At 46.1% G+C, this 25,606-nt stretch overlaps 1 protein-coding gene across 1 annotated transcript in view; it reads left to right on the top strand.

Annotated features, from left to right (window-relative positions):
• The first annotated feature begins 314 nt into the window (after nucleotides 1–314).
• The window catches only part of LOC146337849 (B-cell receptor CD22-like), a 43,615-nt gene continuing 18,323 nt past the window's right edge, over nucleotides 315–25,606 (top strand). Inside the window, exons 1-9 of the mRNA XM_084815353.1 lie at nucleotides 315–440; nucleotides 5,156–5,213; nucleotides 7,307–7,714; nucleotides 9,403–9,717; nucleotides 10,517–10,783; nucleotides 14,192–14,455; nucleotides 19,103–19,378; nucleotides 20,911–21,174; nucleotides 22,525–22,788. Of these exons, the coding sequence (XP_084671479.1) occupies nucleotides 5,180–5,213; nucleotides 7,307–7,714; nucleotides 9,403–9,717; nucleotides 10,517–10,783; nucleotides 14,192–14,455; nucleotides 19,103–19,378; nucleotides 20,911–21,174; nucleotides 22,525–22,788 (2,092 nt within the window). The 5' untranslated portion in view covers nucleotides 315–440; nucleotides 5,156–5,179. The remainder of the gene's footprint in view (nucleotides 441–5,155; nucleotides 5,214–7,306; nucleotides 7,715–9,402; nucleotides 9,718–10,516; nucleotides 10,784–14,191; nucleotides 14,456–19,102; nucleotides 19,379–20,910; nucleotides 21,175–22,524; nucleotides 22,789–25,606) is intronic.

Genomic DNA, 25,606 nt, shown 5'->3' with positions numbered 1-25,606 from the left:
CTCAGTGCTGTAAATAAGAACACCAGGGAAGATCCTTTTCCCCTGCTCAGAATCACTGCTGACCTCCATGCATTAAACTTCATCTCTCACACACCCAGCAGGGTGGGTAACGTCTCTCACAAAAATCCCTCAGCTTGAACCACAGAGATGCAGCCAAGCCTGAAGTAGCTGAAAGTGAACAGATCAGCTCAGATCCTCTGCTGCTCATTCAGTGTGGCAAGAGGGAAGTTTCTATGACAGATGCAGAACTCTGAGAAGCTGCCTTCCTGGCCGTCACAGAGTACTTGCTGGAAGGGGCTGGCAGTCAGTACTGCGAGCATCTAATGAGGTGAGCTCCAGGAACTTGCTTGCATCTTTGCCCCATCATGCTACGCTGCTGAGAAGATGAAGGGCTGATTCCTAGGAAACAACTCACACTCAAGGGCTTTGGTCTTGCAAAGGTTCGTATGAATGATCTACAAGGCAAGTTGTCACCCATGTGCAGGGTTTTCATTTCTAATCTTGCTTTGGTGGCCTTGAACAGCATCTTGATGAGCATGCACAACTTTGCCAAGCAGTAAACCTTTCCTCATTGCTTTATTAACCTTGTCACTTTATTTCTGTGCTAGATTTCTTTAAAGCTCCACCTGCCAAATTTGTGACTGCTGCTAAAGGCACAGGAGAGAACAGTATTTGTTCTTTGTTTTTTGCTTAATAGTGGCTACCCTTTATGCACATAAGATTAATAGGTGTTAATTTTAATCACTACTACTTTGGCATTTTGGATGCTAGTTTTCGATGACGTCAGTGATGCTGTGTTTTATAGTTATTTCTGTATACTTATTGATGATTTGGCTTAAGGTGCAAACCTATGTGTATTTAGACAGAAAGAAGTCCTACAATTTCCAGAATTCCCCAGCCAGCCATGGGGAATGCTGGAATTGTATGATTTTTTTCAGCCTAAACATGCATAGGATTGTTCCCTCAGTTTGTTAGCCATCTCCAAGGCATTGATTGATTGATCGATTGATTGCATTTATATCCCGCCTTTTTTCCTCTTGGAAGGAACCCAAGGAGGCTTACATTATCCTCCTCCTCTCCATTTTATCCTCACAACAACAACCTTGTGAGGTGGGTTGGGCTGAGAGTCTGTGCCTGGCCCAAAGTCACCCAGTGAGCTTCCATGGCCGAGTGGGGACTTGAACCCAGATCTCCCAGCTCCCAGTCCAACACTCTCACCATTATACCGCACTTGCTTTTGAAATGTATGTGAATGCCTTAATGAATTTTTTTTAACAGATGTTGTTTATATTTTATTTGAATTTTATCTTGTTGTTGTAAACCTCCCTGGAAGCACTGCTGGAGGATGCTACATGATTCCTTTAAATAAAATAACATAAAATGGTAATCTTGCCCAGAGTCTTCACATCATGGCTCACCACACCACTAGCCACAAAGGAACACTCCCAGGGGACTCACTAACTAAAGATAATAATGTCTGTTTAGCAAGTCGCTGAAATGCATTGAACGTTGCTTCCTTTCCACATGCAAATAGGCAGGCAGGCAGGCAGGCAGGCAGGCAGGCAGGCAGGCAGAGGATTTACAAAGTTCAGCTCAAGGGGAAGAAATCTTCTGCTAGAACAATTTAGTATTGTGTGTCTGTCACCTGACAGAGGGGAGACAGAGCAAAGAGCAGTAAGTGAGGCAGCCCGTGATCTCTTTCAGGGTCAGACTACAGGAGGAGAGACATAGAGCCTGCTCTGTCTAAGGGATAAACTAGATATGATGCTAAACCAGGGGTGGGAGACGTGTGGCCCTCGAGATATGGCTGCCCTGCAACTCCCATAAGCACTAGCAAACTTAGCCAGTAGTTGGAGGTTGCATTCCAACAACATCTGGAGGGCCACATATTGTCCAGCCATTGGTAAGCGTGTTCGGATAAGCAGTGGCCATTAGTTCAAACCTGCTGTATGGAGGGGAAAATAACTGGCTGAAAAGCCCCTAAATGGTTAATCCATACAGAGAGTTTGGGTGCTGGTTCTGGGTTCACTTTTGCCTACTTTACTTTTGCCTGTTTTAGTTGTAAGAAGAAGGTGCCTGTTAATATCGAGGAAAGGTTTAAAGCTTGCAGTTGTCTTCCGTCTAAAGCATCGTCAGACGAATTCTACTCTGCAACAAAGCACACTTGTTCTTCTGAATTTTGTACTTATGTATAGCAGGTTCTGGAACCCTGTTTTTCATTGGGACCACTGTGCTCAGGAAAAGGCATGTGTGTGTGTGTGTGTGTGTGTTTGAACTAGAGATAGGTGAGAAATCCATTCCATCAGAATTTTTACACAAATTCACCAAATTCATGCCTGCCAAACCAACAAGCAAACTGGAACAGCATTGTGCGCTGAAGTGAAATTCACACTTTTGCAAATTTAGCCCTACAGTTCTCTATTAAAAAAAAAAAGTGCTCCCCCCCCCATATACATCGGGGAATGGTGTCCCCCCAAATCCATACAGAACAGAAAACTGAACATCCATATGTTTCGGAAAATAGTGAAAATAATGGACATTATAGGAAGATAGCTAGCAAAAATGTGCACATTCATACAAAAGGTGCACATAACATGCATACATTTGGGGAAAAAAGTGTGCCACGAAAATGGCTATGAATTTGCACGTGGACTTTTATTAAAAGTAAAATGCATGTGTTGGTGTGAAATTGAGTGGAACTTGTCTTAAGGGTGGAAAAATGAGAAACTGAATGGAACTGAAACTGGGTTTAACCCTTTCCTCTCCTGATCCCTTCCGAATATCCCCCTGCCTGTTATTAATTATAAAAATTGCAAAATCTTCCTTTGTTCTCGAGAGCAGATCAATGCAAGTGATTTGAGATGTGGGAGAAGAGAGGCATTTGTAGGATAACCTATTTAATGAAGGTAAACCCATATCTGGAGTCAGCATTTACTCCTTGATATGTGGGCAGCAAAGCAGTTTCCTACAGTGGCTTCCACATCCCCCCCCCCCACTCACACACAACTGCTGAATTCTGGTGAGGCACAGACATCATTAATATAATTTGAAAGCAAGTTTGTACAGCAGCCTTACACAACTAAGTTTTGATGGCAAATCTGGGCAGATCTTCCAGGAGACTGAAAGTGGTCTGGGAGGCAGACAAAGGTACGAACTACTGAGATGCAAATTGGGGCTTTATTTACTTTAAAGCAGCCATTCAAAACCAATCTGCAAAAATCAGGGAGTCTTCCTTGAACACAGATGGCATCTCACCCTAGCGGGCAGGCAATGTTAATAGCAATCCCATTAATAACAATCTCTCACCCTTGTGTCAGAGGGGATGCAGGGAGCACAGACCCTTCATTGATATGAGGTGGACCTCATTTATGAATGTTGGGGTTTGACACCATTTCAGGAGTATCGCATGATCAGACCAGACTTTGATATCCTTCACCAGCATTTCTATACATTTTTGTGGATCCCCCAAACAAAATCCTTGACAAGGACCCTGAGGTTCCCCCCTACTCCATGCAAGCTGTAGGAGTAGAATTGAATTCTAGAATTGAAACAGAGCCAGTGTGGTGTAGTGGTTGGAGTGTTGGACTGGGACTCGGGAGATCTGGGTTCTAGTCCCTTCTCAGCCATGAAGCTCACTGGGTAAGGCCAGTCACTGACTCTCAGCCTAACCTACCTCACAGGGTTGTTGTGAGGATACATTGGAGAGAAGGAGGATCATGTATGCTGCCTTGGGCTCCTTGGAAAAAAGGTGGGGTATACATGTAACAAACAAACAAACAAACAAACAAAGTAGTGAGAAACTGAACATTGGCAGCTGGCTATTTGACTGAGAGCTGGTTCTCAAGGGTTTGGCAGACAGCACTTGTGGAAACGTTAACACACTGCAACAGCGTAATTTGAGCAGGAATGATGAATGTGTGGCTCTGTCATTTTGGCCTACCACTCCCATCGTACCTCATCAATAGCTGTGCTGGCTAGGGCTGATGGGACTTGCAGGCCGAAACATCTGGAGGACCACAAGTTGACTGACCCGAATTAGAGGAAGACTAAAGCAGTATGTATTTTATGTCACATCGTTTCCATTTCTTCCCCATGTCAATAAAGCTCCTCACTTCCCAATTTTGTCAGCCTGTTACTCATTCTTCCTTTTGGAATGTTTCCCTCATATCATCAAAGTGATCTTAATATTTATTAGAAACATGTAGGGGCAAGTCTATATTGTCATCCTGAATATGAGATACATATATTGTTGTCCTGAAGATGAGATACATATATAACAGCCAGCCTCTGGTTGGATTTGTTTTTGTTAAGTTTTTATATATATATATATATATATATATATATATATATATATATACACACACACACACACACACACACATATACATACGTACACACACACACACACACACACACACACTGAAAAATTGAATGAAACAAATATGCATGCAAAAGTGTGTGTGTGTGTTTTTAAGGAAAAAGTAGGGTAGAGGAGAGACAGGGACCTAGGTTTCCCAGATTCTAGGCTTCCCAGATCCTAGTCCCCCCCAGATCCTAGTCCCCCCCCAGATCCTGGGTTTCCCACTTTCCTAGGTTTCCTAGATTGAGAGAAACAAATGTGCATGCAAAAGCATGTGTGTCTGTGTTTAAGGAAAAGAAAAAAAAAAAGGTGGAGAGGAGGCAGGGATCCTAGGTTTCCCAGACTGGCTGGCAGCCCTAAACTCATAGTTATTGGGGGAGTGTAGGGGAGAGGAGGCAAATGCTCCATAGCTCACCCCTCATTGCTGTTATTCTTCTGGTTATTTGTAGGAAAGGGATTTTTTACGTGTTCAGCACGCTGTCCTCCAAATGTACTTTGATCCTTCTGTGCTCTCCTCAGTATTTCTTTCTTGTGCCATCGCTACCTGACCTGTGGATGGAATTGTCAGGACTCTGTGGTGGATGGAGAGGCCAAGGGAAAGAAATCTGTGGGAATGTTAGTTGGGAAGGGAAGCTGCAGCACGCATGTGGCTGCCCTCTGAGCTGCAGCCCATCTTAATCAGCATGTTTCTATATACATCGCCTTCCCACGATTTGTTGATAAGCCTCTCATTCTTGATAAAGAAAAATGTCAATCAGTGGTGGCTTTAATTAATCACCCGCTTTCCTTTCCTAGGTTTGGCACTTGCATAAGCCCACAATGAGGCATTTCTTTTGGCTGCTCTTTCTTCAAGGTAAGGAAAGCAGGATTGCTTTGGATTGTGCTGGCAAAAGTGGATGGGACTGGAGCAAGTAGTCCCATGGCTCTCTCTTCTCTGTGGGGAGGAGGGAGCCAGGGTCATGCTAGATTTCTCAGAGACTAACAAGCTGGAATCCTCCGCTGTGTTTAATCTGGGATAATTTCTGCTGTCCTCCAAGGGCCTTGGGGCCAGACTTGACTGCGGCATTAATGGCAGCCGCCAAGAAGCCTGAGCAGCCTCTGGACACTGCAGAGTGGGGAGTTTGAAGTCCTTTTCTCCCTGCTACTGTCCAGACAAAACTCACATCTCCAAAACTGCTATTTCCATTCCAGTTCCTGGTGGGATTATATGGTATTGCTGCCTCTTGCTGGAAAGGCAATTAGCAGAGAAAAACAAAAAGGTAAAACGGACCGAGCATTTACCAGTCCCACATGCACACAGAAGGCTAAAAAAGGAGATTCTATTCCTTTGGTGAGTGAAAGAAAACAGCTTTACTCACACATTTTCTTGCACAGAATATGCAGGCACAGCTTACAGTTTCAGAGAACAGTTTGTTCAGTCCATTTCTTTGTTCCATAACACCGGCAGGAGAGAGAGGAAGTGCACCATTTGTGCTCCCAGCAATGGAGGAAGGCGGCGGGGGGGGGGAGGAAGGGGAGGACCAGGAAGCCACATCATAGGCCGTAGAGATCCTAAGGTGAGCTATGGCCAGAATTCCCAGGCATTAATTAGCTAAGTGCCAAATTGCCCCCTTCCTGTAACTTGCAGATAGGGATGGACACCCCCCCCCCGAATCCGGGTTCTCCAAGCCCCTGCTGATCCACTGCCTCTGCTTGTGTGCCTCTGGACCGGCTCACCCCCCCCACCGCCATGCTTGCTGAACTGCCTGGGCCTACCTGGAGCCATTTCCAAGCACCTGACATTCCCACGGTTGCCATTTTGGAAAAAAAAAAAGTGTCTCAGGAACTTCCATAAATTGAATATTGTGCACATAGTGGCCATAAAGGCCCCATCTATGCAATATTACTGGTGTAATATTACAGGCACAGCTCAGGCATGAGTGTGTGTGTGGGGGGGGGACTCTGCCAGACTCTCAGACTCGCCCGAGCGCCTGCGCCATCCCTACTTGCAAATAAAGTTGCAATCTTCCTAATAGTTCCATTGTGCAAGTCGCAGCTTCCCTGGAAATGCAGATGCAACTTTGGGAGATCCAGTGGTCCCAAGGCTGCTCAGGCTTCATCACAGCTGCTATTTATGGAAGAAAAGATGTGTGTGTTCATTGAGGCATGCAATCAATGCCACATTTGATTTGGCCCTGACTCCACAACACAGCCAGGTGCACATTTACTTTAAAAAAAAGTAGAACCTGGGGTGATGAGATAAATTAAGGGGAAACAAAGAGATGTTAAATTGAAAATAAGATGCCTTATTGAGGTTAGGGTGAAAGGATGTAACTCAGGGAAATCCAAGGGCATGTGAATGCCTAATGGGATTGTTGGATTGTTTTCCCCTCTGTGAATGCAATATACATGCCAGGCTCCAAGCAATGTCAAAAACTCCTTTCAGAGCCAATCTACATTACAACTTTAAACTGGTTTCAAACCGGTTTATCAAAAGGGATCCTGCAGTTTCATGAGGGTACTGAGAATTCTTTGCTAGACACCCCTGTCCCTTGCCCAAGCGGCCCCTCTTCCTAGAGCTACAATTCCCAGAATCCTTGTATTTGGTAGCCGTAATCACTAAAAACAGGTTTGAAACCAGGTTAAAGTTGTAATGTAGATATATGATGGATGGATGGATGGATGGATGGATGGGCAGCAGTGTGAAGAATGGATGTTCAAAGCCTCTGTGTTGAGATGAATGAGATGCTCTGGGTCTTGGTCATGGCATGGATATATGATAGATAATTGTTTCCCACTTCTAAGTGGTGAGAAATCCTTGGGCAAGGATTGCAAGTTTGCTGTGAATGAGAGAGAGAGAGAGAGAGAGAGAGCGCACTGGAGGATTTTGATGTATTTGTAATATTCGCTCATTGCTGTGAGAGAAGAGCAGCTGTCTGAAAGACCTTATGTGCTTCCCCATTTCAGGTTTCCTATGTAAGTGGCCCCCACCGATCATATACCCGAAGTCTGTGCAATCCTGGGAAGGATCCTGTGTGTTGATTCCATGCCAGTTTGAAAAATTCTATAATAATCAACCCCTCACAAACATCTCCCTAGTTTGGTATTTTGATCCTTCTTATGATGACAACCTGAAAGACTTTACCGGAATCATGTTGCACAAGAGCAATTTGATCTCCAGTTACCATCAGATCCCAAATACTCCTCACTTTCAGGGTCGGGTTAACTTTGTAGGTGATTTAAATAATGGAAACTGCAGCTTGAAGATTTCCCAACTCAAGAAAAATGACACTGGCAAATATGGAGCACGACTTTATGCCTCAGCTGGAAACAAGCAAGATAGGTGGATAGTTGAAGCTACTGTTACTGTTGAAGGTAAGACTTTTGCAGATCACCTTTTGTTCCCACTTCATCCCAGGCAAATGGGGTTCTTTAGTTAGGACATAAAACCTTCCATATCAGAGTCTCATCAGCCAGGTTTGCACCAGCAACCTTTCATGGACAAATGGTGCCTGGATGTTATTGCTGACAGTGAAACATCTTCTAAATTCCAGAAAGGGAAAAGAGGGTGGCCTACAGAGCCATGATAGGCTGATCTAACTTCCCTGCTACCGATTCAGCAGAAGGATATATTGCCAGTGGATTAGCAGCAAGTTGCAAGCTGGTAATTAAAGGACATCCATGGATTCCTTTCCATTTCCTTATACTTTGCGACTAGTTCCATTCAGTCAAGATGTCTTGTCTTAGGGCCACTGCATCTGGCTCCTTCTTTTATTCCGTTAATATGCCATTCACACCTTGCACTGTATATTGAACTGGTTTGGATATCACGAAAATCAGTGGGTTGTTTAAACCACGGGTTGTCTGGCAGGCCCGGGAGCAAGCGAGCGCACTGTATCCGGTGCACTTCTCACTTCTGCTTTCATTGAACAACCTACAGTTCCCCCTTTCATAGGTTGTGAGTGTGATGTCTGAGCCCAGGCACTCTGGCTTGCTTGGGGGTTAAACAACTCAGAGTTAACCTATGATTTGTTGTTTCAGACAGTCAGACAGCACCATTAAACTAAAATTACACATTCTGGGCAGAAGAATGATTTAAGAATACCATGAGCTTGAAATCCACTTTCCTACTGCCACGAAAGATGGGTTGCCTATGAAGCATGGGAGAGGAGGTTAGGCTGCACTAGGAGCATTTCCTCCATCTCTCTCTCTCCCCCACCCCCCAATCAGGATCCTCTCATTCAGTGAGGGACAGTGCAGGAATCCAGTGGAAAATGTGCCCATATGCACCGCTGGAGAATGAAGGAACAATATCTCCTATAGTTCCAGGTTAGGACGGGCGAAACTGTCAGTTTCATTTTCTCTTGCTTTTGAACTTTTAATGTCTCAAGTTCTTTCTCTTTCGAATATGAAGAACTTTGCAAATTTTCTTAAATTCCTATCAAGGCTGAACTGAAACTAAAATCTCACTCGTGAATCTGTCAGTTTTGGTTTCACTCACATACATTTTTTCTTTAAAAAAGAAAATTCTTTTCTTTAAAAAAGAACTGAAGTTCTTTTTTGTCCAAAATATGCAGAACTTTCTGAACGTTGGTAAATTCCTATCAAAACCAAACTGAAATGAAATTCTCACCCATCCCTATTCCTGCGCTATGATGTGTCACAACCAAGAGTATGGAGGTAATGTCTGGATAGGGAGGAATTTCTGACATGTTTGGATGTGGAGTCAAGGTCTTTGTGTCTGTGCTGAAGTTAAAAAGAATAGGCCCAAATTTCTGTCAGCATTTCCCTGTAACCGTGGCCTCCTATTTTCTCTTGTGGGGCTGCAGAGTCACCCAAAATGGAAGCTTTCTGTGGAAGCTTCCAAGGCTTCGAAGAATAGTAGGAAATCAAGGTGACCTGTTCAGTGATTTACCATGGCCTTGACCAGCCACTGAGGCTGACTGTTAAGGGCTGTTGGATGAATAGCCAAGGTCTTTGCATCTGTGCTGAAGTTAAAAACAACAGGCCCAACTGGATTTTCAGTTAATCATGGCCTCCTATTTTCTCTTTTGGGGCTGCAGAGTCACCTCCAGTACCCAAGTTGGAAGCTTTCTCTGGAAACTTCCAAGGCTCCCTAGTCTTTGAAGAACAGAAGAAAACCACGGTGACCTGCTCTGTGAATTACCAATGCCTTGATCAGCCACTGAGGCTGACTCTCAAGGGCTTAGAGGAGGATCGTTTGGCTCCTCAAAAAATGACTTTTCAAAACAGAATAATGAAGACTGTGCTGGACTTCGAGCCATCTTGGGAGGACCACGGGAAAATGCTGACATGCTCGCTGAACAACCAGAATGGGTCAGAGGTATCCCAGAGAAGCAGGCAACTGGATGTGAAATGTGAGTGTACCATGGGGCTGGAAGGAGCTGGGCACTTTGCCGGGGTCTGAAAAGAAAGCTGAGCTGAGAAAAATAGTTACATTACAACCCTCTGCACATTTGCTCAGAAGTCAGTCCCACTGTTTTCGAAGAGTCCTTACCCCCATTAAGTGTGGGCTTAGAGCTTTAAGTATGTGTGAATGCAATTAAGTTCAAAGGAAAGTTCTTTGCTGGGATGGTGAGTATTGCAATAATATATTCAGAACAATTACAAGTATCTAAGATCAACTTCTTGTGTTTTATGCACAGATCCACACTGGATGCTTTCAAGGGCACTGCTACCCACCCCAGCACTGGCTGAATTCCTATTGCTGGATTAGTTATTCTGTAGTCTAGGAGCACCTCAGTTTTGTCTGTATTAATTTGTTAGCCTCCATTACCGGTTCCAGGCACTGGTTGAGATCTTTAAAATGGATGGGGGTCACAGTGAAGGAAAAATCAGGCCACCATTTCCATTAAAAAAAGGGGGGGCACAAGAATAGAACACATCTCCAGATTTTATGAAATAGGCAGAGAGAGAGAGAGAGAGAGGGAGGGAGGGAGGGACGGAGGGAGGGGGAGAGGGAGTATTTGGGTACCCAGCTAAGTACAAGAGGTGATGTTAAAATTGGGCCGGCCGGCAGGACACAACTGAGATGGATGACCCCTATTTTGGTTCCTGGAACTCAAGCCTGGTTGCTCTTGCCTTTTTTTTTCTTTTTAAATACAGCATATCTGACTTCTGTTGTTGTTTGTAATTGTGAATTTCTGCTTATTTCAGATGCTCCCAAAGGAGTTAAGTTGAAAGCCACACCTGGGCCGACAGTCCAAGAGGGAATGAAACTTTCCCTGCAGTGTATATACAACAGCAGCAACCCAGCTGTTTATGCATACAATTGGTATAAGAACCATCAGTATATGCACCACTGGAACACAGATACAGTTGAATTCCCCAGTGTGGGGCAGGATCATTCTGGTAGTTACAAATGTAACTCTGCAAATGGAATTGGAAGCAGCGAGTCAGAAGAACTGAACATCGATGTGCAATGTGAGTTTGTTCATGGGGATGGTGCAGTTGATGGTCTGATGAATGTGTTTCCAGCCACAAGTTATCTCTGCTAAAGTCTGTGATTCCAGCCTCTTCCATTCCCTTGTTCTTCTGAGAATGTTTTCATGCATGGCATCATACAGCATGCTTTCTCTTTTGCTATTCATGCCATGTGTGAATATCGTGGATGCAGGAAAGCAATGGGAAGAGATTCATTTTTATGCAAATTTTAAGTCCACACCATAGACCATTTTAAACAAAATGTGATAAACTTCTCAAAGTGAGAAACCACTGAGCCACAAAGCAAAATAAAGAAACTTCAGTGTTTGAAATGAGGGGTGTGGCATCAGGAAACAGCAATAATTCCAATGTTTTAGATTTAATGATGATAGAAAAATTATTGAAATTTGGAACCAAATTCTTTGAAGGCTTGATTTTGGCTGCTTCTACACAGGCAAAGCCTTAGCAGCCCTGAAATGACACCGAGCGCATCAGGGCTAGATGAAATACCCAGCTTAAAAATATAGCAACTCTGCCTTGCAGAGAATACCATGAGAATGTGCAGAAATTCTTTTGTCATTTTAAGGTTACATTTGTTTGTTTGTTTATTTATTTAAAATATTTCTTGGCTACCTTTCAGGGCAGAAGCCCTCCTCAGGCAGCTTACAGCAATAAAACACATAAAAACAGTTAAAATATTAAAAGTGATAAAACATAAAAACAATAAAAGCAACAATAAAAGCAGACAATAAAACCAGCAACAATATTAACACCAGTACCAGCAACAATAGCAGTCATATCACGAGGAGGCCAAGGTTAAATAATATGTTTTCAAGGCCTTCTTACAAGTCTGCAATGACGGAGCATGGCAGACCTTCGATGGAAGCTTGTTCCAAAGGTGTGGGGCCACTGCAGAGATGGCCCTCTCCTGTGTGATCACCCACCTGAGAGCTCTCACGGGTGGGCAAATGAGAAGGGCCTCTCTTTCTGATCTTAAAATGTGGGCAGGCTGATATGGGTGAAAGAGGTCCTTCAAATAACTTGGTCCCAAATCATTTAAGGCTTTAAAGGTCAAAACCAACACTTTGAATTGGGCTCAGAAACGCACCGGTATCCATTGCAGCTGATGCAGTATAGGCGTTATGTGATCGAAGCGGCTCGCCCCCACCAGTACTTACTTGGGCAGCCACATTTGGCACAAGCTGGAGTTTCTGAACCATCTTCAAAGGCAGCCCCACATATAGCACATTACAGTAGTCCAGCCTGGACGTGACTAGTGTGTGGATAACTGAGGTGAGGTCTGTCCTCTCTAGATAGGGCCGCCATTGGCGTACCAGCCTAAGCTGGTAAAAGGCACTCCTGGACACCCCAGCTACCTGGGCTTCCCCATTTAGCTCAGAGTCCAGGAGGACTCCCAGACTGTGCACTGGTTCAAGAGTTCCACAGCCTCCCTGGGAAACGAGAGGTAGAGCTGAGTATCATCTGCATACTGATGACATTTCAGCCCAAACCTCCTGATGACTTCCCCCAGCGGTTTCATGTAGATGTTAAAAAGCATGGGGGACAAGATAGAACCTTGCAGCACCCCACAGGCTAATGGCCATGGGGTAGAACCAAAGTCCCCCAGTACCACCTTCTGAGACTGCTCCTCCAGAAAGGAATGGAGCCACTTTAAAACTGTGCCTCCCAAGCCCAATCCACTATGCCATTTGCATCCCTGATTTTTGATGTGATAGGCTACACAAATATTTGCGTAGCCTATCACATGAAAAAACAGGGACACAAATGGCATAGTGCCATTTGTGGCTGTAAAGCTGGTAGATTAACCTAAATGCAGCTGTAAATGGCCATATTGCCATTCGCCAGCGATGCGGAGCTGGCCTGGACAGATTCTGGAGGGAGGGACGGATCACATCCCCCAGCCTGCAGCCCCCCCCAGCCGGAATGAGGTAAGTGATCTGCCCATCCCTACTGAAAGGTATCCATAACATGACTAGATGGTTCACCAGCCCCGTCCCATATCAGGCTCTGTCAAAACAATGGCATCCAAGTCAGCACGAATACAAGTGATTTGCCAGACATCAAAGTGTCTGGCAAATTGTTGACAGTGGGCCTTTGAGGGTTCCACTCCTTGTGTTCTAAGGCCTACCCCCAAAAGTCCTTTAACCACATGAAAAAGCTCTGCTGGATGATACTGAGCAGATGCAATGGTGGTGGAGAAGTAGGATTTCTTCGCTGCTATCACCGCCACAGAATAAGCCTGCAAGTGGATTCTTACCTGTGTTCGATCGTATTCATTCAGAGTCTTCTGCCATTTGTACTCTAATCGTCAAGGCAGTTGTTTCATCATGTTCAACTCCTCAGAATACCAAGGACATGACACAGTTCTACGACTAGGTTGAGGATGTTTGGGAGCGATCACATCAATAGCCTGGGTCATCTCCTCATTCCAAGCGGTGACCAGGAACTTGGCAGGACAGCCGGCTAAGCCTGCAGGAAAATCCCCAAGAGATCTCGAAAATCCATCCGGATTCATCAGTCTCTGGGGGTGAACCATCAAATTTGGTCCCCCACCCCTGCGGAGGTTACAGGTGGCCTGAAGGTCAAAACTGATCAGATAATGATCTGTCCATGCCAAAGGAGTCACTACTGGCTCCCCTATCAGCAGATCATTTTCTCCCAATCCAGCACAGAAAACCAGGTCGAAAGTGTGTCCTGCCACATGCATTGGGCAAGATATTATTTGAGACAGGCCCATGGTTGACATAGCGGCCATGAAATCCTGAGCCTCTCCTGACAAAGTAGCCTCAGCATGAATATTAAAGTCTCCCAAGACCATAAGCTTTGGGGTCCTCAACATCACGCTCGAGACCACCTCAGTCAGCTCAGGCAGGGAGACTGTTGGGCAGCAGGGTGGGGGTAAGTGTAAACACATAACAATGAAAGTCACCCTGTAATAATGGAAGTAATTGGCCATTTATTGTCCTTCAGTAGGATCTCAAAATGGCCCACTTGATGTGGGTTGACTCACCCTCAGTGGTCCCGTCAGGGAAGGACTTTTGGGAAGAGTTCTAAGGCCTTGTTGAGCAGAATGACCAGGAGGCCACCCTAACATAGCAGGGTTGGTTTGCCACATTGTGAAGGAAATGAAGTAATAATAATTTTCATTACCATCTAAATAGGAGGGTCCATAAGATCACAAGGCCCAGAATCTAGAATTACCTATTTGCACCAGTGCTCACCCTCTCTAATTGTGAAGGTGACAAAGTCACCTGCCTAGTTGTTGCATACACAACATGCTTCTGCTTTTGTTCTTAGCCTAGTGAGAAACACCCCCAAATATCTGGAATGATGCCCCCAAATACCTGCAAAACAGTCCCATTTTCTGTGTCACTATCTCTCCTCCAGATCCACCCAAGGATCCTGAAGTTCAACAGGTGCCTCCAGGGGACATAAAGGAAGGGATCAGTGTCACTTTGCGATGCTCTTCTCAAGGAAATCCATCCATTGAGAACTATACGTGGTATAAAGAAAATGTGCTGCTGCAACATGTAAAAGTGAATGAGCTGAAGTTTCCAAGCATCGAGCCCAGAAATTCTGGCATCTACTATTGCGAAGCCCAGAATCTCATTGGCAGTTCAAAATCTACACATGTCACTCTGGATGTTTGTTGTAAGTAAATATACAGATTCAGGGAGCAGAGGGTTTACATGCATGAAATATACTTGGGGCCATTCATGTCTTGCCTGCTGTGGAATGGGAGTCACTGACCCAGTTTGCATGATCAAAACAAGCCACTGTGCCTTAAATAAATGCACAGTGGCTTGTTTCAACCCCTGGTGCATGCCACTGCACATGCCGGGTGCCATTCCCCTAATTACCTGCAAGGGTGTGGTTTTTTGGTCATCTGAACCTGGGCAGCATGGCTTGTCTGAGGGGGAAACACCCTGTCAGGATTAGGGATGTACAAAAGTCACTTACTGTTTTGATTCGTGGCATCCACGGTGGGGGGGGAGGCGCTCCGCACCTCCCCCTGAAATCCTATCTCCGCTCCATGGCGACTCTACAGAGCTGCTGGCCAGGTGCATTTGCAGGTCTGCGAAATTTGCAGGCCTGCGGACACAAATGGTGGCCGGCGTAGCGGCCGCCATTTGTATCCGTTCGCTAAGCCGTGATAGGCTACGTAAATATTTACGTAGCCTATCACGGCAAAAAAAGCAGGGACGCAAATAGCGGCCACCGTAGCCGCTGACATTTCCGTCCCTGTTTTTTGCTGCTACGTAAATATTTTTTTGTTTTTTGTTTTTTGCTACGTAAATATTTACGTAGCTTATCATGGCTTAGTGAAGGGACGCAAATGGCATCCCTGCATTAGCTGTGATAGGCTATGTAAATACTTACGCAGCCAATCATGGCAAAAGTGGGGAGGCGAATGGCAGCCGCAGACGTAGACGCCATTCCCAAAGCAGTGCGAATGGGAGCAGGTAAGCGCTCCGTTTTGTGAGCCTTTTGCGGGGTGGTGGGGCAGGGAGCTTCACTCCGCCATGGATTTTGGGGGGCTGAATTCACTGGAATTCAGCCTCCTTGTGATCCGTGGCGGAATTCTCTGACATCCCTAGTCAGGATTGATTGAGCACAGGGAGATAGTTAGCAGCTCAGATTCAAAACAGGAACAGCCAGCACTGGGGGATGCATTTTCCCAAGCCAGTTCGGATATGGGTAGGTGTGCTTCTCAGGTTACTAACTCCCAGATGGCAGGGCCTGAACCCCCCCCCCCTTGCTCCCTTCTGTGAGAAGCCACGAGGAAGACAAGGAGGAGGAGGAGAGTGGGGGCTGTGAGCTAAGAGATGCTAGACTGCATCACAGAGCTAAGAGGGAAACGTCAGGGGCGGAGTTCAGATGGTCGACCCGGTTAGTGATGCGTGAGAGGCGACATACAGATAGGGATGTACAAAAGTCACTTACCTTTTCACAGATGTGATTCATGGTGGGGGGGGAGGCACTCCATCCCTCCCCCCGGAATCCTTGACGAGGGAGGAGGAGATCTGGTCCTCCCCACCGGAATCCTGCCCAGCCGGCTCCGCTCCTCAGCAGCTCCGTGGAGCAGCTGGCCAGGGCTGTCCGTGGGTGGAGTTCTGTCCGTGGACGGGCTGCTGCGGACGCAAATGGCAGCCGCCGTAGCGGCCGCCATTTACGTCCAGCCATGCTGCCATGATAGGCTACGTAAGTATTTAAGTAGCTTATCATGGCAGCCCCCCCCCCAAAACAGCGTATGGAAATGGTAGCGGCTACGGTGGCCACCATTTGCGTTCCCTATTTTTCGCCGTTTTATCCTACGTCAATATTTACGTAGGCTATTACGGCAAAAAAAAGGGGAATGCAAATAGCGCAGAGGGTGCCATTTGCGTTCCTTTCCCCTCCCACCGTTTTAGCCTACGTAATTATTTACATAAGCTATTACGGCGGTGGCGGGGCAGGGGCGGGGACGGCTGGTCTCCTGGCCGGCCGCGGCTGGGCGCAGCGTATGCAAATGGTGGCGGCCATGCCGGCTATGCCACGGAATCCCCCTGGGGCGGCACATACCTGGTGGCCGACCCTGCAGCTACGGCAGCTCTGGCTGGTCTCCCAGCTGCTGCCAGGCTGCTGCAGCTGCAAATAGTGGCCATTGAGGTGGCCACCATTTGCATCCCTGCTGTAGCCGTGATAGGCTATGTAAATATTTACATAGCCTATCACAGCTACAGCAGGGATGCAAATGGCATCCCCTACGCCATTTGTGACCCTGCTGTAGCTGTGACAGGCTATGTAAATATATACATAGGCTATCATGGCCTAGTGTAGGGACGCAAATGGCGTCCCATATGCAGGATGCCATTTGTGTCCGCACCAGCCCGGCAGTGGATGGGGCCCCTGCTGCAGATCAGCCCAGCAGGCGGCTCCATGCACTGGCCGCGGAGCGGAGCCGGCCAGGCAGGATTCTGGGGGGGAGGACCGGATCAACTCCCCCCCCCCGCGGAACCCAGCGGAGTCAGGTAAGTGGGGTTTTGTACACCCCTAGGAAGCAGATGGGAAGAGGGGCAGGAATGAGGCCTGATTCAAGGTTGCCCATTTTATCTAGGGGTGGGCGGATCACTCACTGTCCATTCCATGACGGTGTCTGTGGGGGGTGGAGGCGATCCATTCCTCCCCCTGGAATCCATCCAGGCTGGCTCCACTCCACCTCAGTCCTGGGCAGCCGGCTGCCAGCTCTGCTTTGCTGGTGAATGTCAATACAGCCAGGAGCCATTGCCATGACGTATCGCTGTAAGTCAGTCTCTGGACACAAATGGTGTAGTGGGCGCCATTTGTGGCCATAAAGCTGGTAGATTAACCTAAATGCAGCCGTAAATGGCTGCATTTAGGCTAATCTACCAGGTTTACAGCCACAAATTGCGCCCACTACTCCATTTGCATCTGGAGACTGACTTACAGTGATAAGGCACGGCAATGGCTGCCAGCCGTATCAACATTCCCCAGGGACACGGAGCAGGTGGCCGGCTCTGCAGGATTGAGGCAGCGATGGATCCAACCTGGACGGATTCTGTGGGGAGGATGAGGTGAGTGCTCCATTCTGCCATGGGCCCCAATGGGGCTGGATTCTTGGAATTCGGCCTCATTGGGGTCCATGGCGGAATTCTCCCCTATCCCTAATTTTATCTGTTTCATGCTGTCATGAATGATTCTGAGTGTGTGGAGATAGTTAGCAGCTCAGACTCAGAATGGGAACATCCAGAACCAGGGGGAGGTTTCCTCCATAGTGAGCTCAGATATGGATAGGCGTTCTTCTCAGGACCTTGGCACACAGATGATTGGACGTGACCCCCCCTTTCCTCCCCTGTAAGAACTCAGGCCTCAGTGGAGGAGGAAAGTGTGGGCTGTGACCTGAAGGATGCTAGAGTCTGGCACATGGCGAAGCGGGAAAAGTTAGAGGTGGAGCTTAGACATTCCACCTGGTTGGCTATGTGTGATAGCTTATGTACGGGGGCACAGCTGTAAGAGAGGGGCATCCCCCTAAGTTATTCTGGCCAGCAAGTTCTTGTTCAAACTGGCGACAAAGTCTCTGATTCCCACTTGGCTCCTCTATTGATATTTGTAATTTTGTGGAGTAGCTGTCTGAGAGTCTCCAAGGATTTGCATTTGTAAAGAGCCTGGTCGTTAACTAATAAAATAGTGAGTCTGAAGCCTGGTATCCTGGGGTGTGTGATTGCGAAAGGAGAGGACCAAGGGACCTGACACATGCAGCCTATGTTTATGATTAGTTCTCTCATTTCCCCGCCAATGGTGTCTCTGTATGTGTTGTGTGCATACGATTTGAAGCTGCCTTCTACTGAGCCAGACCACTGGTCCATCTAACTCAGAGTCATCTCCTGCAACTGGAAGTGGCTCTCTAAGACTGCCTTCCCCAACATGGTGCTTTCTAGATGGCTGGGGGATTATGAGAGCTGTAGTCCAACACATCTGGAGGGCACCAGGTTGGGGAAAGGCTACTCTGCGGTCTCATGCCAAGGTCTTCCCAGCTCTTCTGCCTGAAATCCTTTCAACTAATGATGCCAGGGACTGAACTGTGGAACATCTGCATGCAGACCATAGATGGTACCACTGAGCTGTAGATGTTCCTAGTCACTGAGAATATTAATGCCAACTCTTGAGATATGGGCATCTACACAGTTCTAGAGAATAACCAGCAATCTGGTTATTCCCCATTTGTAATGGGTATGTATTTATGCTCATTCTTTGTTATTTTGGTAAATGTGCACAATGACTGATATTTATTTATTTAAACATTTTTATCCTGCCCTATATCATTAAGATCTCAGGGCAGCGTACAGATAAAATCAATTTAAACAGTATAAAACAATAAATAATTTAAACACCTAAAAACATATTGAACTACTGAACAAGCTAATACCAGTTAAAACAGAAAACAACAAAACAATTAGAACAATGTGCTAGGGAATACATTTAGCCCTCAAAGGCTTTGGTAAAAAGCCATGTTTTTACCTGGTGCCAAAATGAGACCAATGTCTGTGCCAGTTGGGCCTCCGAAGGGGAGGGCATTCTACAACCGGGGTGCCACAGCAGAGAAGGCCCTCTCCCATGTCCCACCGTAGTGTATGTCTCATACTGGTGGGGTGCAGAGGAGGGGCCCTCCAACAGATCTCAGTTCTCGGGCAGGCATATATAGGGACCATTCTGACCATTCCCTGACCATGTCCATTAAATGTAGCTCAATCACAAGTTTTGTTTCTCACAAAGACATGTGTTGCTCTGATTTTCCAGATGCTCCCAAGAATGTCCAGCTTGCCATTACTAACCTTCTTCCCATAAAGGAAAGAGACACTGTTGAGCTGAATTGCTCTGTAGGCAGCAGCAATCCAAGGATCCGTGAGTACAAATGGTATAAGAGAGAGGTAGCCGGAAGAAACAGACTTCTCCCTCCCAACAGGCAGCAATTTTCCTTTGATGCACCCCGTGAAAAAGCCAGTGTTTACAAATGTGAAGCATGCAATGCCATCGGCTGTATTCCATCTGCACCAGTCACCGTGAATGTACTCTGTGAGTAATGCCACCAGAAGCCTTGAAACATCCATTGCTGCTAAATAGAGCACATTTACAGGGAGAGGAGAGGTTATGGGAGGGTAGGTGCATTTATTCGGCGAACCTGATCCACAGTGGCTATATGGTACCAGTGTGCAGCTTGTCCACCTGTTTACACAGCAAGTGCAAGGAATTGCAGGCTGAACTATGGTGGCATAGCCAACTCAACCAAGGTGGCACCTTGAGAACTAAGAAATGTATTTTTTGCATAAGCTTTCACAGACTATGGTCCAATTCATCAAGATGCATAAGGTATTATGGAGAGTTTCGGGTTTATTATTGGATCCATAGTCATGGCTGCAATAGAGAAGGCGATCAGTAAAATAAACATTCTGAAAGGTTAAATGGAGATGGGAGGGGTCATTCTAAACTTAATAACATTGAAAACGTTTTACCAATCTTCCTGAAATTTAAATGTGCCAAAATGTCTATTTTACATGAACATTTCAGGAAGATTGGTTAAAGACTGAGGGAGAAAGGACGTTTTAGAGTGGAAAAGAAAAAGGGAAAAAAAACACACACACACAGTCAAAATGGCACAGAGATTCATGTTGGTGATAACGTTTGCCCATTATTTTTGAAGAAATTTCATATTTCTTATTTATATATAGTACATATGGGGGTGGAGGAAAGAACTGTAAACAGTGAGGCCAGAGGGAAATTAAATGCAGAAAGTGACAATCACATGATTGTCACTTTCTGCATTTAATTTCCTTCTGGCCTTATTGTTTACAATTTTCCCCACCCACCTACCCTACTACCACCATGTGTGCTGTGTATGAACCTGAAACTCTCCAGAATACTCCATGCATCTCCAGAATACTCCAGAATACTCTCCAGAATACTCCATACTTCTCCAGAATACTCCATGCATCTTATGAAGTGGTTTATATTTCACAAAAGCTAACGTCGGAATAAGTCTGTGAGGCTTTAAGGTGCCACAAGACTCTTGGTTGCTTTTGCTGAAAGAGACTAACGTGGCTACTACCCTCTGGACGTAGCCAATGCAGAGGATGAAGTCCTGTTGGTGTTGCCAAGAGTCCTTTGCATTACCAGACTATTAGCGGCTTGATGCTATGCTGTGGCTATCAAATGTTTGATACTGTTGTGTTTCATGAAGGCCTGGAGCCTTGCCTATAGAAATTGTGGGCCATTGTCAGTTGCACATTACACAGGCAGACCCACTGAGGCAAAAGGACTTTGGAGGACTTTTTTGGTGCTCCTAGAGGTGAGGCTGTTGTGTGAGCAGTGAACACCCACTAACAGCAGCAGAAGAAAGGTGTGTGCCAGGAGCAGGGCTGGAGAGTGCAGTAGGCATATGCCTTTGGAGCTGATGAGTGAGATTCTGTTGATCAGTGGGCTTTACTTCAGTTGAATCAGTGTGCAGCAGATATCTGGTTCTTCAGGTTTTGTGGGGTGTCTGTGTCAAGTGCCAGGGCAGGAGGGTGTCTCCACTGTGACATTATTGTCTTTATTCTCTCTTCCTGCAGTTGCTCCCAACCAGGTGATAACTGTGCAAGAGCCAGCGGGGATGATCAATGAAGGCTTCCGTGTTCAGCTGAGATGTGATGTGGGAACAGCGAACCCTCAGCAACTCAACTACACGTGGTACAAAGATAATGTGGAGCTGGTCTCTGCAGGGGCTTTCCTGAAAATCCAGAAAGTGACTTCAAAGGATTCGGGCCACTACCAATGTGAAGCCAAAAACAGTGTGGGTGGTTTGCGCTCTTTGGCTGCTATGCTGAATGTCCAGTGTAAGTAAGAGAATGGGAGAGTGCTGGAGATGGGCCAACGATAAAATCCACACATGTGATTTGATTCCCTTGCTCTGTCTTTGAGGAACCACTTGATGTACTTGTTATTGTTGGAAAATGCAAATAAATAATAATTCAAAAAGAGGAACTACTCCTCTTCTATCTCACAGCTGAGGACAAATCCCCACCCAAGGCCTTGTGCTCTACATTTTGCCTGGAGCAGTGGTACTTTTATGCTTTTAACGGGCCAGAGGGTGGGGATGCTGTCTCCACCCCTTTCTACTACCACACTCACATGGACCCTGTCCTTGGAAGTGGAAGATCCTAGGAGGTGGTGGCGGTGGCAGCAGGGACCCCAGGTTCCCAAACAGTATACAAAAGCTGAAATTAGAGCCATTGCCAAACTTTGCCTAAAGTGAAATTTCGAGGTGAGCTTGGAAGTGTTTGTGCTGGCGCTACATCTGAGGGATTTTAAGGGGAACCAAAGTATTTTCATCTGAAATATTTCTTAGTGTTGTGTATATGTGTGAGATATTGTGGGTGGTGGTGGTCTTCACATCTCCAGTTGGGATGATACTTTAACAATTAAAGAAAAAAACAGAATTCTGTCTGCCATAGGGATATTTATTTTCTCTTCATTTCTGTTCCATTTGTATATATTTGCCCATTAATTCAGCTTCTGTGATTCATGGTGTGGGCCAAGAACCTATAAAGGGCACCCTCTGACCACTGGAAATCCTACCCAGCCCACCAAACCTACCTATGGCTTTTGATATTTCTCTCAGTGTTGCATACAGCCTTTGGCCCAAACTGGACCTTATGGTAAACACACGGCTGCTGCCTAAAAAGGCAGCCATATTTCTGCTCCCCCCATTAACATATGGTAGAGCTTACATGTATTTTGATGGCACAAATTTCTGCATTTGTTAGCCCCCAGTCCACATCACTGGCTGATCTTAGTGTTGGTTGTGGAAAAGTACGGAGCTTCATGATATCAGGACATGGATAAGTTCTGCAAGTCTTTACACTGGGGGAAGGAGACTAGACTTATGACTGCTGTTTTCAGTGGCAGCTGCAGATCTACCATAGCATCTGCTTTCACCCTATAAAATCTATCCTTGTCGTAACAGGGACTAGAAATTCTTTCCTCTCCCTTTTTAAAATGAAACCTGAGATTCTGAGGATGTGGAATTCTGCATCAAAACCAAAATATGTGCAATCCACTATGCCCTCCATATAACTCCCTGGCTCACGTTGCTGGAATTCAGGCTTCAACTGCCCTGCAGTGGTGCTGAGAACCTTAAAGGCTGTGCTGTGCTGAATGACTCTTTCTTTCTTTCTTTCTGGCAGTTGGGCCCCGCAACTTCCAACTCTCCCTGGATCCCAAGGATACTATAATTGAGGGAAAGAATGTCTACTTGGAATGTAAAAATGATGCCTATCCGACAGCGAATGTTTACACGTGGTACTGGAACAGGGAACAGATCCCTCAGAAGACTTCCAAAACCCTTGAGCTCCCCAAAATCCAGGTTGAGCAGTCAGGGGACTACTACTGCAAAGCATCCAATGTACTCTCCGAGGGGGAGTCGCAGCCCATGGCCCTCATAGTGTACTGTGAGTAGTTAATAGTAGTAGGTCCAGAATTCTGCCTTGAAAAATATTGCTATAGCTCCTTTCTTTAGAGATTGCCTGCTGCTTATAGCTAGAGGCGTTGGGAAAATCCACAATGGAACCAAGTGAGTTTGGATTTTCATTAATCTGACTCATGGATTCCACAGCAGACCAGATTTTCCTCTGTCGGGCAGATTCCAGAGACTTGTGGACCGGTTTTCTAAATTTTTAGGGATGTCAGAGAATTCCACCATGGATCCCAAGGAGGCCGAATTACATTGAATTGGCACCCCCGAAATCCGTGGTGGAACGAAGCCCCCCACCCCGCGAAAGGTGTGCAAAACGGAGCGCTTACCTGCTTCCATTCACGATGCTTTGCAATGGCGGCCACGTCTGCAGCTGCCATTCGCATCCCCACTTTGCTGTGATAGGCTATGTAAGTATTTACTTTTGTACATCCCTAGCCATGATAGGCTACATAAATATTTTACGTCCTTGCCATTTGCGTCCCTGCGGAGGCCGTGATAGGCTACGAAAATATTTACGTCGCCTATCACGGCTAGGGATGTACGAAAGTCACTTACCTTTTCAAAGGGGTGATTCACGGTGGGGGGGAGGCGCTCCACACCTCTCCCCGAAATCCTAACCTGGCTGGCTCCACTCCACGGCGACTCCGCGGAGCTGCCAGCTGGGTGCATTTGCAGGCTACGGTGGCCGCCATTTGCGTTCCTGTTTTTTTGCCATGATAGGCTACGTAAATATTTACGTAGACTACCATGGCACAGTGAAAGGATGCAAATGGTGGCCACTACGCCGGCCGCCATTTGTGTCTGCAGGCCTGCACATTTTGCAGGCCTGCAAATACACCCAGCCGGTGGCTCTGCAGAGTTGCCACGGAGCAGAACGGGCCAAGTAGGATTTCGGAGGGAGGTGCAGAGCGCCTCCCCCCCACCACGGAGCCACGAATCGAAATGGTAAGTGACTTTCATACATCCCTACAAATTTTGCACAAATTTTTGTTCTAGAAAAATATGCAAAATTAAAAAAGCAGCCAAAATTTGCATTTTTCCCATAGGCTAAAGTGCAAAAATGGACGTTTTCGGTGAACTTGTGCATTTTTGTGAGTGCAGAATTTTGAATTCGCAAAATTGAGCAATTGCAAATTTGTGCAAATTTGGGAACAAAAATCCAATTCCACCAATGGGGGGATGAAGAAACAAAAGGTGCCTGACAGTCCACAAAACACAGATGGAATGGAAGTTATGCAATCCACACATCCCTATTTATAGATATGGAAGGAAAAGCAGTAGCTGCTTTTTGTAAGGGCAGATAATTATAAGAAACTTTTGTAAGCTGCTTTTGAAGGCTTCTTGGGGCAAAAAAAGTGGGATATACAGTATATACAGTAGATATATGATTAGATACATAGACAGACAGACAGACAGACAGACAGACAGACAGACAGACAGACAGGCTTTCTAATAGGGATGTCCATTGCTGGGGAATCCGATTCAGAGTTCCATGGCATGGGCGACTCGCTTTCCATCTATGAGCCAAGCTGAGAGCTGTTCCCCAAACTTCTGGAACTTTTTTGCACATTTCTGGGGAGAAGGTTCTGCAAAATGCACACATTTACTCAAATGATGGCCGAGTTTGTACAAATTGTGGCTGAATTTGCACAGATTACACAAATTTGGCTGTAATTTGAGTAAATTTGGCCAGAATTTGTGCAACTTGCTCAGTAATCTATGCAAATTGAAGAACCTTCCCCAAAATGTGCAAAATTCCCAGAAAATCCACCACCTGGCCTAACCCACTGCAGATTGAATTGGGCACCACAGCAGGAACCAAAATGAAGTCTAGGGGGCTGAGCCGAGGAAAACTCATAGAATCTCTCCCAAATGGATTTCTCCAACATCACTACTTTCCAGAGAGATAAACAGTACAAATAATTATACATGTTGCCACAGACATCGTTCATCTCAAATTGGTACAAAATAACCTGAGGCATTCCCCTGCTCCCCAAAGTTGGGAAATATCTGTTTATTTTCTGAACCAGTTCAAATTAAATCAGACCATGTTATGCCCCCAATCAAGGCATGACATGGCCTGTCTCTCCCTCAAGCCCCCAAGAGCCTAGAATTCCCTTCCCTTAACCCTGCTCCAATTCCCCCCCACACACACACCTATCCACACATCAACTTGCATCTTTAGGTGCTGTTATTTTGGTTCCAGTGACAGTATTTCTGTCTTTTTAGTGCCAGGTTAAAACTGTCCTCTTCTCTCAGTCATTTGGCAGCATAAAATGAGTTTTCATCCAGGTCCTGAATTGTCTTCTCGGGGAGGCCGATTGCCAGCACATTTGGCCCCCTGAAATTGGTGGTGAAATTCTCTGACATCCCCCCGCCCCCCCTGGGACGGGACTTACCTTGCTCAAATGTCCCTGGCGGCGGCGGCTCTGGCGGCGGTGCGGCCAGTCTTCTGACCAGCTGCCGCCGCCACCATTTCCAAGTAAAAAAACACAAAAAACAAACAAACGTGATAGGCTACGTAAACATTTATGTAGCCTATCATGGCTTTTTTTTTAAAAAAAAAACCATGATAGGCTACGTAAACGTTTACGTAGCCTATCACGGCTGACTTCAAAAAAAAAAAAAAGCGCGTATGCAAATGGCGGTGCCCATGGGCGCCGCCATTTGTGTATGCGCTTTTTTTTTTTTAAGTCAGCCGTGATAGGCTACGTAAATGTTTACGTAGCCTATCATGGCTGACTGCAGGCCAGGGACACAAATGGTGGCGGCTATGGCCGCCGCCATTTGCG

Source organism: Heloderma suspectum, chromosome 10, assembly GCF_057233095.1.
Source record: "Heloderma suspectum isolate Gila_16-S chromosome 10, 16-S_ref, whole genome shotgun sequence".
Classification (NCBI taxonomy): domain Eukaryota; kingdom Metazoa; phylum Chordata; class Lepidosauria; order Squamata; family Helodermatidae; genus Heloderma; species Heloderma suspectum.
The sequence above is the reverse complement of the archived record's forward strand: the minus strand, read 5'-3'. Positions and strand labels throughout refer to the sequence as shown.